Genomic DNA, 12,627 nt, shown 5'->3' with positions numbered 1-12,627 from the left:
CACGTATATACATAAATACAGTACATATATATTTTTTAATGGACACTTGATAGCAAATAGTAACAAAACTCTTCTACTCCAAAAGGAACTTGACAAATCCACAGACTTGGCATACTTTTTTAAAAATCGTTTATATTTGTGCAATTTTTTTCTTTATTTCTCCAGAATTAACCATGAGTCCTAAACACAACCAGAGGCTTTTAATCCAACAAAGGACAAAAGGGCCTGCTTGTTCAGTAAATGTATCTTAATAGTTAAACAAGTACACACTGCTAGTTTTTTGTTTGTTTGTTTTTTACTTAATAATAATGAACCGAAATTTATGACAAAAAAGCAAATAAAAGCCCCAACAGTCTCCGCCGGTCTCCCAAGCGACAGAGGGACCAGAGCGCAGTGACAGCGCTGTAGTATGACGTCACGCAGGCGGCGCTCGCACCCCACTGCGCATGCTCGTCGCCTTCCAGGTCGAGGCCCTGCACAATGCGCACGCGCAGGAGCTGGCGGATCTGACTGGCTGCGGGGTCGGTGCAGTCAATAAATGGCGTCGGTGGCGGGAAGGTTGAGTTCGTCGTGCTCCGAGCCTTCGGGGCGATGAGTAGTGACTTCCATAGGACCGAGTCTGGGACTGAGGTGAGAGCCGTCGGGGTGGGAATGAGGGAGAAGAGAGAAGGGCCGCTGGCGGACCAGGGTAGCTGAGGGAACCCAGAGGGCTGAGAGGCCGTGCGGCGCCGCTCGGCCCGGGGCTCCCCGCGCGGTGGCAGAGGGGCGCTTCCCCTGGACCTTGCAGCGCCTCTCACCGGAGCCGGGCGTCCTCCGAGGTGGGAGGTCCGAGCGGAGGCGGAGAAAGTCATTCCTGATAGATGCAAGGACTTTCTACGAGCCCAGCGTGATGTAAAAGGCGAGGATAGGGTCCCAAACCTGTCTCAGTTCAGCGACAGTTGGAGATGCTGAGCTATGCAAGAGAAGCTAGGAAAAGGGAGGAGGGGTCGCCAATTGGCTCATATATAACTTTCTAGAACAGGTGGTATTTGAGTAGGCTGTTCTGTCTTCTCCCTGTAATCCACGTGTCTGTGCGTATGGCATCAGGCTGTCGCTATGAAGTACACATTTCCAGCCTAAATATCTCTAGAGCCACCCAAACCACTTGATGCCCTGCAAGAATTTAATCAGGAATTGAACCGATAAGCTCAGAGTGTTCCATCACTGGTTAAGGGATACGAGTAAAACAAAAGACACGATTTCTGCCATTAAAGAACTGTTACAGTAAGGGAGGGTAGGCTGCCTTAAGATTACAGTAGGTGTACAAAAGCAAGCTATTCAGTCGAGGGGCGGGCGTCAAGCAACACTGGCCTGCAGGATACGGTGATTGAACTGGTGTTTTAAGGACCATTTGTAGTAATTGGCAAGGAGAGAATGACATTCAAAGCAGAGACAGTTGCTAACACATCTTTTCTGAGTCAAGCAAGATTATGACTTACTAGGTGAAACTACAAGTAGTTCTGTATAATTGGAGCAAAAGGAGTGAGGGAGAACAAGTTGGAAAGTAAGTCCTGAGAAACAAAGTATGAAGAATCTTATATAGGTGAGGGAGGGGAAGTAGTCTCTAAAAAGAGTCATTGGATTTACTCTGTGGAGGGCCAGGTAGTAAATATTTGGAATTCGTAGGCCATGCATCTCTGTCACAACTACTCAGCTCTTATAATGTGAAGGCAGCCATAGATAAACAAATGAGTGTGCCTATGTTCTAATAAAACTCTATTTTTTAACTTTTGGATTTGGCCTGCTGGCCATAGTTTGACAACCCCTGTTCCTAAAGAGTGGCACCACTGCTTAGCATAATAATGGCTACAGTTAAAACCTTATCTAAATGATAATTTGAAACCCGTGTTGAACACAGATGACTTTTGCAGTCAGAAGAAGCCAAGCATCAAAAAACTGGAGTGCCACACACACGGCCAGGTCATAAGACAAAGAATTTGACGTGTCATTTGTCAACAATGTCTGTCTGGGGATCCTAAGTAAGGTTGCCTAACCCAATAATTGGAGTAGAGCGGGATGGAGCAACGAATAGGAAGCTAGGCAATTGGTGCTACTCTAGTTTTCCTTTTTATTAACAAAAGCAACTAAGCAAGCCTCTTGCCTTTCAATGTCTTTGGGAACTGTGTGGCCACTGCTTAATTTGTTTGGACACTTCTTTCTTTGCACATTCATCTACTTCATGGATTCTACTTGGAAAAATTATCTTGAGGGAGATGTCTGAAGCCATAAGCTAACCCAAGAAACTGAAATAAGCTACTTTAAAATGTTAATTCACTAGAATTACAACTTTATAAAATAGTTAACCTTTCTGGTGAGTAGTAGGGAAAAGACATTTCATACACAGTCTTCAAGAAAACAAAGTTGCAAAGAATTTTTTTTAACAGATTCTAGGGATGCAATTTATGGTAAGCCAGGTCATAAGTGGAAAACATAATGAGCCCTTGATTTAAAGAAAACAAGCAAAATATATAAAAGAAGACAAACATTTGTCAGTTTGACAATTTATAATAGAACAATCCATTTTTACTTTGTCTTTGCATAGTACTAAGGAGATTTTTTACTTTTATATCTCACTAAGATTATTAGAAAAGATTGCAGTAGTATTTTAGTATTAGCGATCAAAGGATCTCATTTGCATGTAGTTGTTAATTAATGGTGTACTTTGTGTTTTCTCAAAAATACTAACATGCATATCGGGTTTAAAAACAATTGATGAATAGAAAATTGAAAGCTTCTGTCCAGTCTTGGTTGGTATGCACAGCATGCTATATTTGCTTTCTTTAGAATTTTTAATTTTTTTTTAAGAGACAGGGTCTTGGCTTTTGCTGCTTTGGCTAGGGTGCAATGATGTAGTCATAGCTCTCTGTAGTTTCATACTCTGAATTTGAAGTGAACCTCCCACTTCAGCCTTTTGAGTAGCTGGGACTATAGGTGCATACCACCACACCTGGCTAGTTTTAAAAAAATGTTTGTTTTTGTAGAAATGGAGTCTCACTATATTGTCCAGGCTGGCCTCAAATTCCTGGCCTTGGCAATCCTCTTGCTTTAGCCTCCCAAAGTGCTGGGAGTATAGGTTTGAGCCACCATACCTGGCCTGTGTGTATGTTTTTAAACTAAATGGCTCCATTTTATTATTAAAATAGTTTATACTTGGGCGGCACCTGTGGCTCAAGGAATAGGGTGCCAGTCCCATATGCCGGAGGTGGCGGGTTCAAACCCAGCCCTGGCCAAAAACCACAAAAAAAAAAATAGTTTATACTCATGCCAGAAAATTCTAGTAGTCCTTAGTAAAAAACAGGAAATTTCCCCACCCACCCCCAATATCATTTCCCAGGGCTAACCTTAACTTGTAAATATTGTATATTCTTCCAGAAATTATCTAGTGACATATTTTGGAGTCTGAGGTAGAGAATGCTGGCCTAGAAGATCAGAGATCTTGGTTCTAGTCTTGGCTTTGCCAGGAACAAGCTTTGTGATTTTGGATAAGTCATTAAACCTTTGTAAAAAAGGTGATAGACTATGATTTCTTGAGTTCCTTTTCAGCTCTACCTTAGGAACATGGGTTCTTATGCTTGTATCCTTTACACTAAACACAGTATCTGCAGAGTAAACCAGGTAAATGTTGATAATAATGGCTGATTTTATTTTCTTAGAAAAGAAGAGCTACAGGGTGGCCATTTTGCCAAAGGCAAATTTTAAATAAGTATTAAATATTCTATTAAAAAATAATAACTGGGGCCAGGTGCAGTGGCTCATGCCTGTAATTCTAGCTCTCTGAGAGTCCAAGGCAGGTGGACTGCTTGAGCTCAGGAGTTCAAGACCAACCTGAGCAAGAGTGAGACCCCCATCTCTACTAAAAACAAAAAAGCAAAACTAGCTGGGTTTTGTGGCAGGCGCCTGTAGTCCCAGCTACTTAGGAGGCTGAGGCAGGAGGATTGCTCAAGCCCAGCCAGGCACAATCTCTGCACTTGGGAGGCAGAGGCAGGTAGATTACCTGAGCTCACAGGTTCGAGGGCGACCAAGTCCTAGCTACTTGGGAGGCTGAGGCAAGAGAATCGCTTAAGTCCAGGAGTTTGAGGTTGCTGTGAGCTGTGACGCAACAGCACTCTACCGAGGGCGACCAAGTAGCTGGGATTACAGGTGTCTACCACAATGCCCGGCTATTTTTAGAGACAAGGTCTCGTTCTGGCTTAGGCTGGTCTCGAACTCGTGAGTTCAGGCAGCCCACCTGCCTCGTCCTCCCGGAGTGCTGGGATTACAGGTGTGACCCACCACACCCGGCCCAGTTAGAACTACTTCATTATACTTGTCATCAAATTCCTTGTCTCTATACCTCTAACCTACTCACCTAACCATGCTTAAATCCAACTGCCTCTGTATGTCTCTACCCATTCAGTTGAATATTTCTAGAGAAAAATTCACTAAGCCAACTGATTTAACTTTGTAATCATCAAACTCAAGCGAGCACCCAGTCTAAATACATTTGCCTAGTAATTTACTTTCTCACTACAAAACATCTGGGTTTTTTTGTTTTTTGTTTTTTGGGGTTTTTTTTGTGGCCAGGGCTGGGTTTGAATTCACTACCCACCACCTCCAGCCTATGGGGCTGGCACCCTACTCCTTGAGCCACAGGCTCCACCCAAAACATCTGTTTTCATATCCAGCCTTACCCCTGATTTCCAGACACGTGTTCTATTATCTTCTTAACATACCCATGTACATGTTTAATAGGCATCCCAAGCTGAACATGCTCATACTTAATTAAATACTTGATTCAGGGAAAATATAATAGAGTATGTATTAGAGGCTGGGCAGGGTGGCTTATGCCTGTGCTCCTAACTCCTTATGGTGGGCACTGGTAGTCCCAGCTACTCAGGAGACTGAAGCAAGAGAATTCCACAAGCCCAAGAGTTTGAGGTTGCTGTGACCTATGACACCAAGGCATGCCACCCAGGGCAACAGAGTGAGGCTCTGTCTCAAATAAAATAAAATATATATATATGTATTTTACTCTACCCTAATACACACTCTTATTTTATATACATGTGTGTATATACATATGTCTATTTATATATACACATGTATATAAAATAGAGTGTGTATTAGATTATTGTATGTATCTGTTAAATTTATGAGTGTGATGAAATGTGATTGTGCAGAAAAAAATATTTTTAGGAGATATGTTAAAGTACTTGACAAGAAGTGGTTAAGCAAAAGAAAAAGTTAATGCAAATGTGGCAAAACATTAGCAATTGGGGAATCTAGGTGAAGGTATATGGGTGTTTACTGTGTTGTTTTTACAGTTTCTCTTTAGGTTTGAATTTTTTTCAAAATTAAAAAATTAGGGGAGAAACCTTAATATGTCCCAAACTAATGTCTTGATTACCACCACAGACGTACACTACATCCCAGCCTATTCTGAAGTCTTCCTTATCTTGTTAAACTTTGTTCTACTGAGTGCATAAGCCAAACACCCTTTAGCCATCCTTGAATTTTCTTTTTCTCTCATATCTGTCCATATTCAATTCATTAGCAAATTCTTTCTAGTATACCTTTAATACATAACATGAATTTGACCACTCTTCAGTACTGGAGTGATTCCTATTCCTAGTCACCATCACCCGCTTTATTGCATCAGTCTCCTAACTGGTCTCAGCTTCTATCCTTTCCATATTTACACTAGTATATATTGTATTCTCTTTTCTTTCTTATGGGGTCTTGCTATGTTGGCCAGGCTGGATTCAGATGAACTTCTTGCCTCAAGCTATCCTCCCTCCTCAGCCTCCTGAGTAGTTGGGACTATAGGTGTGGGCCACTGTGCCTGGCTTATAGTGTGTTCTACATAATATACAAAGTAATCCACTTAAAACAAAGCAGATTGTATCACTCAGAGCTTTCCAGGGGCTCCTTTAGCTTCTCCAGTAAAATCCAGAGTCTTTATCCTTCCTTCAGCAGTACACATGTAGTCCTATGGCCGCACCCATAACCTCTGATCTCGTCTGTCCTTTTTTCTTTATCTCCAGATTATCTGGTTCTATCACTTGGGTTAGAGTGTGGTGGCATCATCTCAAGCTCCTGGGCTCTAGTGATCCTCCTGCTTCAGCCTCCCAAGTAGCCAGGACTACAGGTGTCTGCCACCACACCCAGCTAATTTTTTCTATTGTTGGTAGGGAAGAGGGCTCACTTTCACTGAGGCTGGTCTCAAACTCATGACTTCATGCAATCCCCCCACCTGGACCTCCCAAAAGCACTGGGATTACAAGCTTGAGCTACTTTGCCCAGGCACATCTCCTGCCTTTTTTAAAAATCTCATCTAGCACTCCCTCTCTCTTACCAGAGGCTCTTCTTTGAGTATGCCAAATGTGCCTCAACCTCAGAGCCTTTTGCACTTCCTGTGTACTCTGCCTAAATTGCTCTTCTCTCAGAAATTCACATGGCTCACTTTCTGGCTTGCTTCGGGTTTCTGATCTAATTGTCAACTTTTGGGGAAACCTTTCCTGATCACCCAGTGTAAAGCAGTCCTTCCTACTGTCAACCTGTGTTCCTTTGCCATGTTTCTTATTCTTAACACTATCACACCCAATATTTAAAGTTGTTTGTATATTATCTTCCCCACCCTGTATATTTTCTTCCCTGCCCTGTAGGGTTCGTGAGAGCAGACTTTATATTTGTTGGATTTATTTCTTTAGTCCCAACATCTAGAACAATTTTAGTCCACAGTAGGCACCCGGTAAATATTTAGGGATTGGATTTTATGCCTTCCTCCTCTTCCCTTTCTCTTTCTACCTTGCCTCATGTGGCATTGAAAAAATAGGGGAAATTTGACAGGAACAATCTTGGTTTTTTTCTCTCCTATTGTCTTTCTGTTACTTGTTTCTAGAATAGTTTGTTTCCATTATGGTCCGAGAAGACACTCTGATTTCAGTTCTTTAAAATTTGTTAAGGTTTCTCAAAAATAAAAACTAAAAAATATACTTGTTAAGGTTTGTTTTATGGCCCAGGAGATATGGTCTGTCTTGGTGAATGTTCCATGAGTGCTTGAAGAAATTGTGTATTCGGCATCTGTTGAATGGAGAGTTCTGTGTAGGTGAATTAGAGCTTGTTGTCTGAGTGTGTTGTGCAGATTTATCTTTTTTTTTTTTTTTTTTTGAGACAGAGTCTCAAACTATCGTCCCGCATAGAGGGTTGTGGTGTTGCAGCTCACAGCAACTTCAAACTCTTGGGCTTAAGCGATTCTCTTGCCTCAGCTTACCAAATAGCTGGAACTACAGCCACCCGCCACAATGCCCAGCTATTTTTTGGTTGTAGTTATGGTTGTTTGGCAGGCCCGGGCTGGCTTTGAACCCTCCAGCTCCGGTGTACGTGGCTAGTGCCCTAGCCACTGAGCTACAGGCGCTGAGCCCAGATTTGTCTTCTGTCTGGTAGTTCTGTCAATTGCTGACAGGTGAGTGTTGAAATTCCAGTGAAGATTATGAATTTGTCTGTTTCTCCTTTTAGCTGTAGGTAGTAGTTTTGCTTTATGTATTTTGAGACTGTGTTGTTTGATATGTACATTTAAGATCATTATGTCTTCATATAGATTGAGCCTTTTATCAGTATGTAATGTCCATCTTTATTTCATAATTTTCTTAGCCCTAAGTCTACTTTATCAAATATTAACATGGCAATTCCTGCTTTTTCATCAAATCTATATTGATGATAATGACTTGATTTTTTTTCAGAATTCCTTCCTCTTAAAATAGAGTAATAATTTTTGCTCCTAAAAAAGGGCAACTTCTCCACTTATTATGTGGATTTCATTCATCCCATTCCTCCTCAAGGACATCACCCTACAGTTATTCCCACTCCTATATCATTTTTGTCTGTCTATCCATCTTCTTTTCTATAGTTTTTCCATGAGTTTCCCAACTTAAAACAATAAATGAAAACAAATAAAAGACCTACTTCAACATGTCGCCCCCTCCAGCCCCCGTCTGTACTCTTCACCACAGCAGCATTGTTTGTATTCCACCTTCACTTCCTTATCTCCCAGTAACTGTAGCCCCTGTATTTTGGTTCTCTCTCCACGTATTCTGTAGAAAGTACTGCCAGCAGGGTTGTTAATGACCTTTGCTGCCAATGCAGCGCTCATTTCTTAGTCCTTTTCATACTAGATTTCTCACAGTTGATCATGTCTCCTTATAACATTTTCTTCCCTCAGGATTTTTAAAGACCTGCCTCTGTGAAACTTAGGGTCTGAAGGAGCATAGTAGAATGTGTACCTCCTGCAGGGAAGCTATCAGAGATCAGGATAGATTAATGTATGTCTGATTACTACTCTTAAAATTACCCATAGAGGCTGAGCACGGTAGCTCATGCCTGTAGTCTTAGCACTTTGGGAAGCTGGGGCAGGAAGATTGCTTGAGGTCAGAAGTTTGAGACCAGCCTGAGCAGGAGCTAGACCCCCATCTCTACTAATAACAGAAAAATTATCAGAGCATAGTGACATGCTTCTATAATCTCAGCTACTCAGCATGCTGAGGCTGGAGGATCACTTGAGCATAGGAGTTTGAGGTTGCAGTGAACTATGATAACATCACTGCACTCTGGCTGGGGTGACAGAGCAAAACTTTCTCAAAGAAAAAAGCAACTTGTAGGTGGATATGTCACCAAAAGTTTGGTACTTGTCCCCGCAGCTGAATAAAGGATGAGGACAAGTGGTTTGAGGAATAGGAAAGAGAAGTGTTAATTTGCTGGCAAGTGAGGATGGCAGACTCATGTCTAAAAGTACCATCATCCTATCTATAACCAGAAACGTAAAGCTTTTAAAGGAAGTGTTCAGCTTTGAACTGTTGTTGTTTAACCATAGTATGTCCGGTGAAGACAGTATCTTGACCTCTGCTAGGACAATTCCATTGAGTCATCTCCTGTGGTACAAAAAGCAAAGAACACTCCTCTGCTTACTGGACTTGGGTGGAGATGCAGGTTTTAGTTCCCAGAAAATATGAGAGGTTTTTTTTGTTTGTTTGTTTGTTTTTTGAGACAGATTCTCACTATGTCACCCTTAGTAGATGCGGTGGTGTCACAGTGCACAGCAACCTCAAATTCTTGGGCTTAAGCGATTCTCTTGCGATTCTACTTGTCTCAAGTAGCTGGGACTACAGGCGCTCACCACAACCCCCCACTATTTTTTTGTTGTTGTCATTGTTGTTTGGCAGGCCTGGGCCAGGTTTGAACCCACCAGCTCCAGTGTATGTGGCTGGCATCCTAGCCGCTGAGCCTATGAGAGGGTTTTGAAGAGACAAGTCCTAAAACATTTTTGCTCTTTTCAGGACTTTGCCTCTTACATATTCCCCACTGTCAATTTTACCCTTCCATATCTGTGGGGGGAAAGGTGATGCAATTGTCAGACTACTTCCTGCTGATTTGAGGTGGTTTTCTATTTTTTTTTCACCTGGGGCGATGTTTTAGATGGAAGGTTTATGCTCATATATGCCATTGGTAGTAGATTTATAAGAGTAAAGAAAGCAACAGATTATCAAGCAAAAAGGGTTTAAGCAATAATTAATCATGATGATTGATAAGGCAAAATGGTTATAATTGTTGCTTAAATCCTTTTTTGCCTGGTAATCTGTAACCTGATCAGAGAGACTTTACCTTGCTTTGTATCAAGACATTAATATAAGGACTGTGGGTTCTCACTGTTGCCAGGTACACAATGTCCAGCAGGGGACTAGGACTTGGTTAGAGAGTACAGAGCTGTTAGTTGTGCCCTGTAGGTGTCCAAGAGACTGGCTTCTATGAATTCAGAGATCGTGTACCAGAATCCTTGCCCTGAACAAGATTTAAGACAGTGATTTTCAACCCATGTGTCATGAGAGGATCTTAGGTGTGCTGGGAAAATTTAAGATCATTAATTAAATTAATTTTGAAAGAAGTTCAAAGCACAGTAAGTATTTACTTTTTTAACTTTTTTTCTTATTTATTTATTTATTATTTATTTTTTTGAGACAGATTCTCACTTTGTTGCCCTTGGTAGAGTGCTGTGGTGTCATCGCTCACAGCATCCTCAAACTCTTGGGCTCAGGTGATTCTCTTGCCTCAGCCTCCCAAGTGGCTGGGACTACAGGTGTGAGCCACCGTGCCTGGCTTTTAACTCTTTTTTTTTTTTTAATCAACATAATTTAAATGTGCTGTGAGATTAAAACAAAAAAGGTTGAAAAACACTGCTCTAAACAGTCATGCTGCAAAGGGTCATTCTCTTCAGCTGGTAATGGTGGCAGGATTGAGAATAGTGTCTTTAGTAACAACTCACAGTAGCTGCTACTGCCCAGAGGCAAAGAGACCATCTTCTCAAAATACTGTCCAGTGGCTTGACATGTGTACCACACTGGCCATGAGATGTCTCCCAGTATCTGTGCTAAGACTCTAAGGCTCATTCCTTGTTTTTCAGAACATATAATTTAAATTCTTTCTGCAAGTCAGGAACCCCAAGGTGGGGGCCGTCATAAGTTAGTTATTTTCAAAGGCGTTTTGACAATCTTTGTTTCAGATCAGGGGCTCTATATGTGTGCTTTTAAGGGCCTCCGTAAAAGGACTTTGCTATTAGTCCAAAGTTTGGTATCCAGGCACAACAGACCCTGCCATTCTTAAGCACCATTTCCACAGCTTCCTTTGCCAATTTGGGATCCCAGACAAGTAACCTGCTGTTTGCAAATCTGTCCGATTTTGAGTTCCACAAGTCCCCTGCAAAGCTGTCACTGAAGAGGACAGGGGAGCCTTTTTAAACCCCTGAGGCGCCACAAGGCCACCCCCAAGTTCCTGCCATTCAAATGCAGCTGAGTACCATTCATCCTCACTTGTACAATATTAATGGCAGGTAGATCGTGCTCAAATCTATACTCTTTGGCGTGGAGAATTTAAATTCTGCACATCCTGTGGTCCTATTGGCCTACAGAGCCTTACTCTCTTTTTGGTAGCTTTCTTCTTGCAAATGCTAGTCTGCTGAGGTCTGACCTTCACAATGGCAGTCTCCTATATGCTTCCCCAGGCCCTGGCATTCATCCAGCAAGAATACTCCTGGAGTTGAGCCTCTGCCCCTCTCGAAACAGCTCCTGGTGCTCCCCCGTCTGTCCAGGTCTGTCAGATTTGCTAGTGGAGGCAGCAGTGAGAGTGGCTCCAGCTGCGAGCCCCCTTTCCTCACCTCCAGTGAAATACTCTGGTGTTGTGTGTGTGTGTGTGTTGGGGGGGGGGGCGAGAGGAGAAGTGGCCCAGACTGCTTTTGCCCCTGTGGCTTGGCACCATTTGTATCCTGCTCTCTTTTGTACCTGGGGCTCCTGTAGGATATTTGATTGGAGCACCCATGAGGAATGGAGCCCTGGGCCACCTGCCTGATGTTATCCTAATGGAAATTGGGCTTCCCCAGCTATGGGTGCCCTCTGGCCAAATTAAGTTCCCTGCTGGGTCTTAGAAGGACAGACCCTTCCTAACTCACAGCATAACCTAGTGTTTGTGGGACCGAAAAGTTCCTTCCACTTGTGCCCTTTCCAGCCCCTCTCATGTTGCCAAGATGATGGCAGCAGGAGGTAGCAGTTGCCCCAGGCTGAGCTCCACCTGGGGCTGCTTCCTGGCAGGGAAAAAGCTGCTCTTGTTAGTGTGCTGAGTGACCACCACATCTGGGCCCCCAGCAATTCCAGCTCAGCACTACCACGCCCATGGTGCCTCCCTGGTGGGTGAGAAGCTGGCGGTAGGGAGCAGATTCATGAGATCCAACCTGGTTAATCCCTCCCTGTTTTTTTCACATGGCCTTCCAGCCTCTTTATCATACATTTGCATCAAAGATTGTGTATATGGGAGCTCATTCCATTTGCCTGACCTTTGACAAAATAAGTTGCAAGACTAGCCTGAGCCAGAGCGAGACCCCCATCCCCCCCACCCCACCCCCACCTCCCCCGGGCGTTGTGGCAGGGACTTGTGGTCCCAGCTACTCAGGAGACAAAGGCAAGAGAATTGCTTGAGCCCAAGAATTTCAGGTTGATGTGAGCTATGACGCCACAGTATTGTACCTGGGGTGACAAGGTGAGACTGTCTCAAAATAAACATAAAAAAATAATTTAGCTTTCCATTTAACAGCCACTTTTTCTCACACTCCGTCACCTACGTTGGATTAAGTATCACCATTCTCTTTTATATATTGACTTATAGCTGACTTATTGACCATTCAGCCAAGATTCTTCCCAAGGGGCTTTCAGATGGAGTAAAAACAGAGCTTCCACATTATCAAGTAACAAAGAACATAATATTAAAAGTACAGGCTCGGCTCCCGTAGCACAGTGGTTACAGTGCCAGCCCCATATACTGAGGCTGGCAGGTTTGAACCTGGCACGGGTCAGCTAAATAACAATGGTGACAACCTCAACAAATAGCCAGTGTTGTGGTGGGCGCCTGTAGTCCCAGCTACTTGGGAGGCTGAGGCAAGAGAATCGCTTAAGCCCAAGAGTTTGAGGTTGCTGTGAGCTGTGAGGCCACAGCACTCTACAGAGGGCAAAATAGTGACACTTTCTCAAAAAAAAAAAAAAAAAAAAAAAGACAGTACAGGGAATTCCCAAC

General features: G+C 42.9%; 1 protein-coding gene across 3 annotated transcripts in view; it reads left to right on the top strand.

Moving 5' to 3' along the window:
* The first annotated feature begins 522 nt into the window (after positions 1-522).
* The window catches only part of XRCC2 (X-ray repair cross complementing 2), a 132,971-nt gene continuing 120,866 nt past the window's right edge, over positions 523-12,627 (top strand). For 2 of the 3 annotated variants that reach the window (XR_008372942.1, XR_008372943.1), the window contains exon 1: positions 574-630. Coding sequence is in view for 1 of the 3 variants with exons in the window: in XM_053553975.1 (XP_053409950.1) it covers positions 592-630 (39 nt within the window). In the remaining 2 variants the exon portion in view is untranslated. Of the gene's footprint in view, positions 631-12,627 lie in introns of all 3 variants that reach the window. The other variant, XM_053553975.1, reaches the window with a different exon arrangement.

The sequence above is a fragment of the Nycticebus coucang genome, chromosome 11 (genome assembly GCF_027406575.1).
Source record: "Nycticebus coucang isolate mNycCou1 chromosome 11, mNycCou1.pri, whole genome shotgun sequence".
Taxonomy (NCBI): domain Eukaryota; kingdom Metazoa; phylum Chordata; class Mammalia; order Primates; family Lorisidae; genus Nycticebus; species Nycticebus coucang.
The sequence above is the reverse complement of the archived record's forward strand: the minus strand, read 5'-3'. Positions and strand labels throughout refer to the sequence as shown.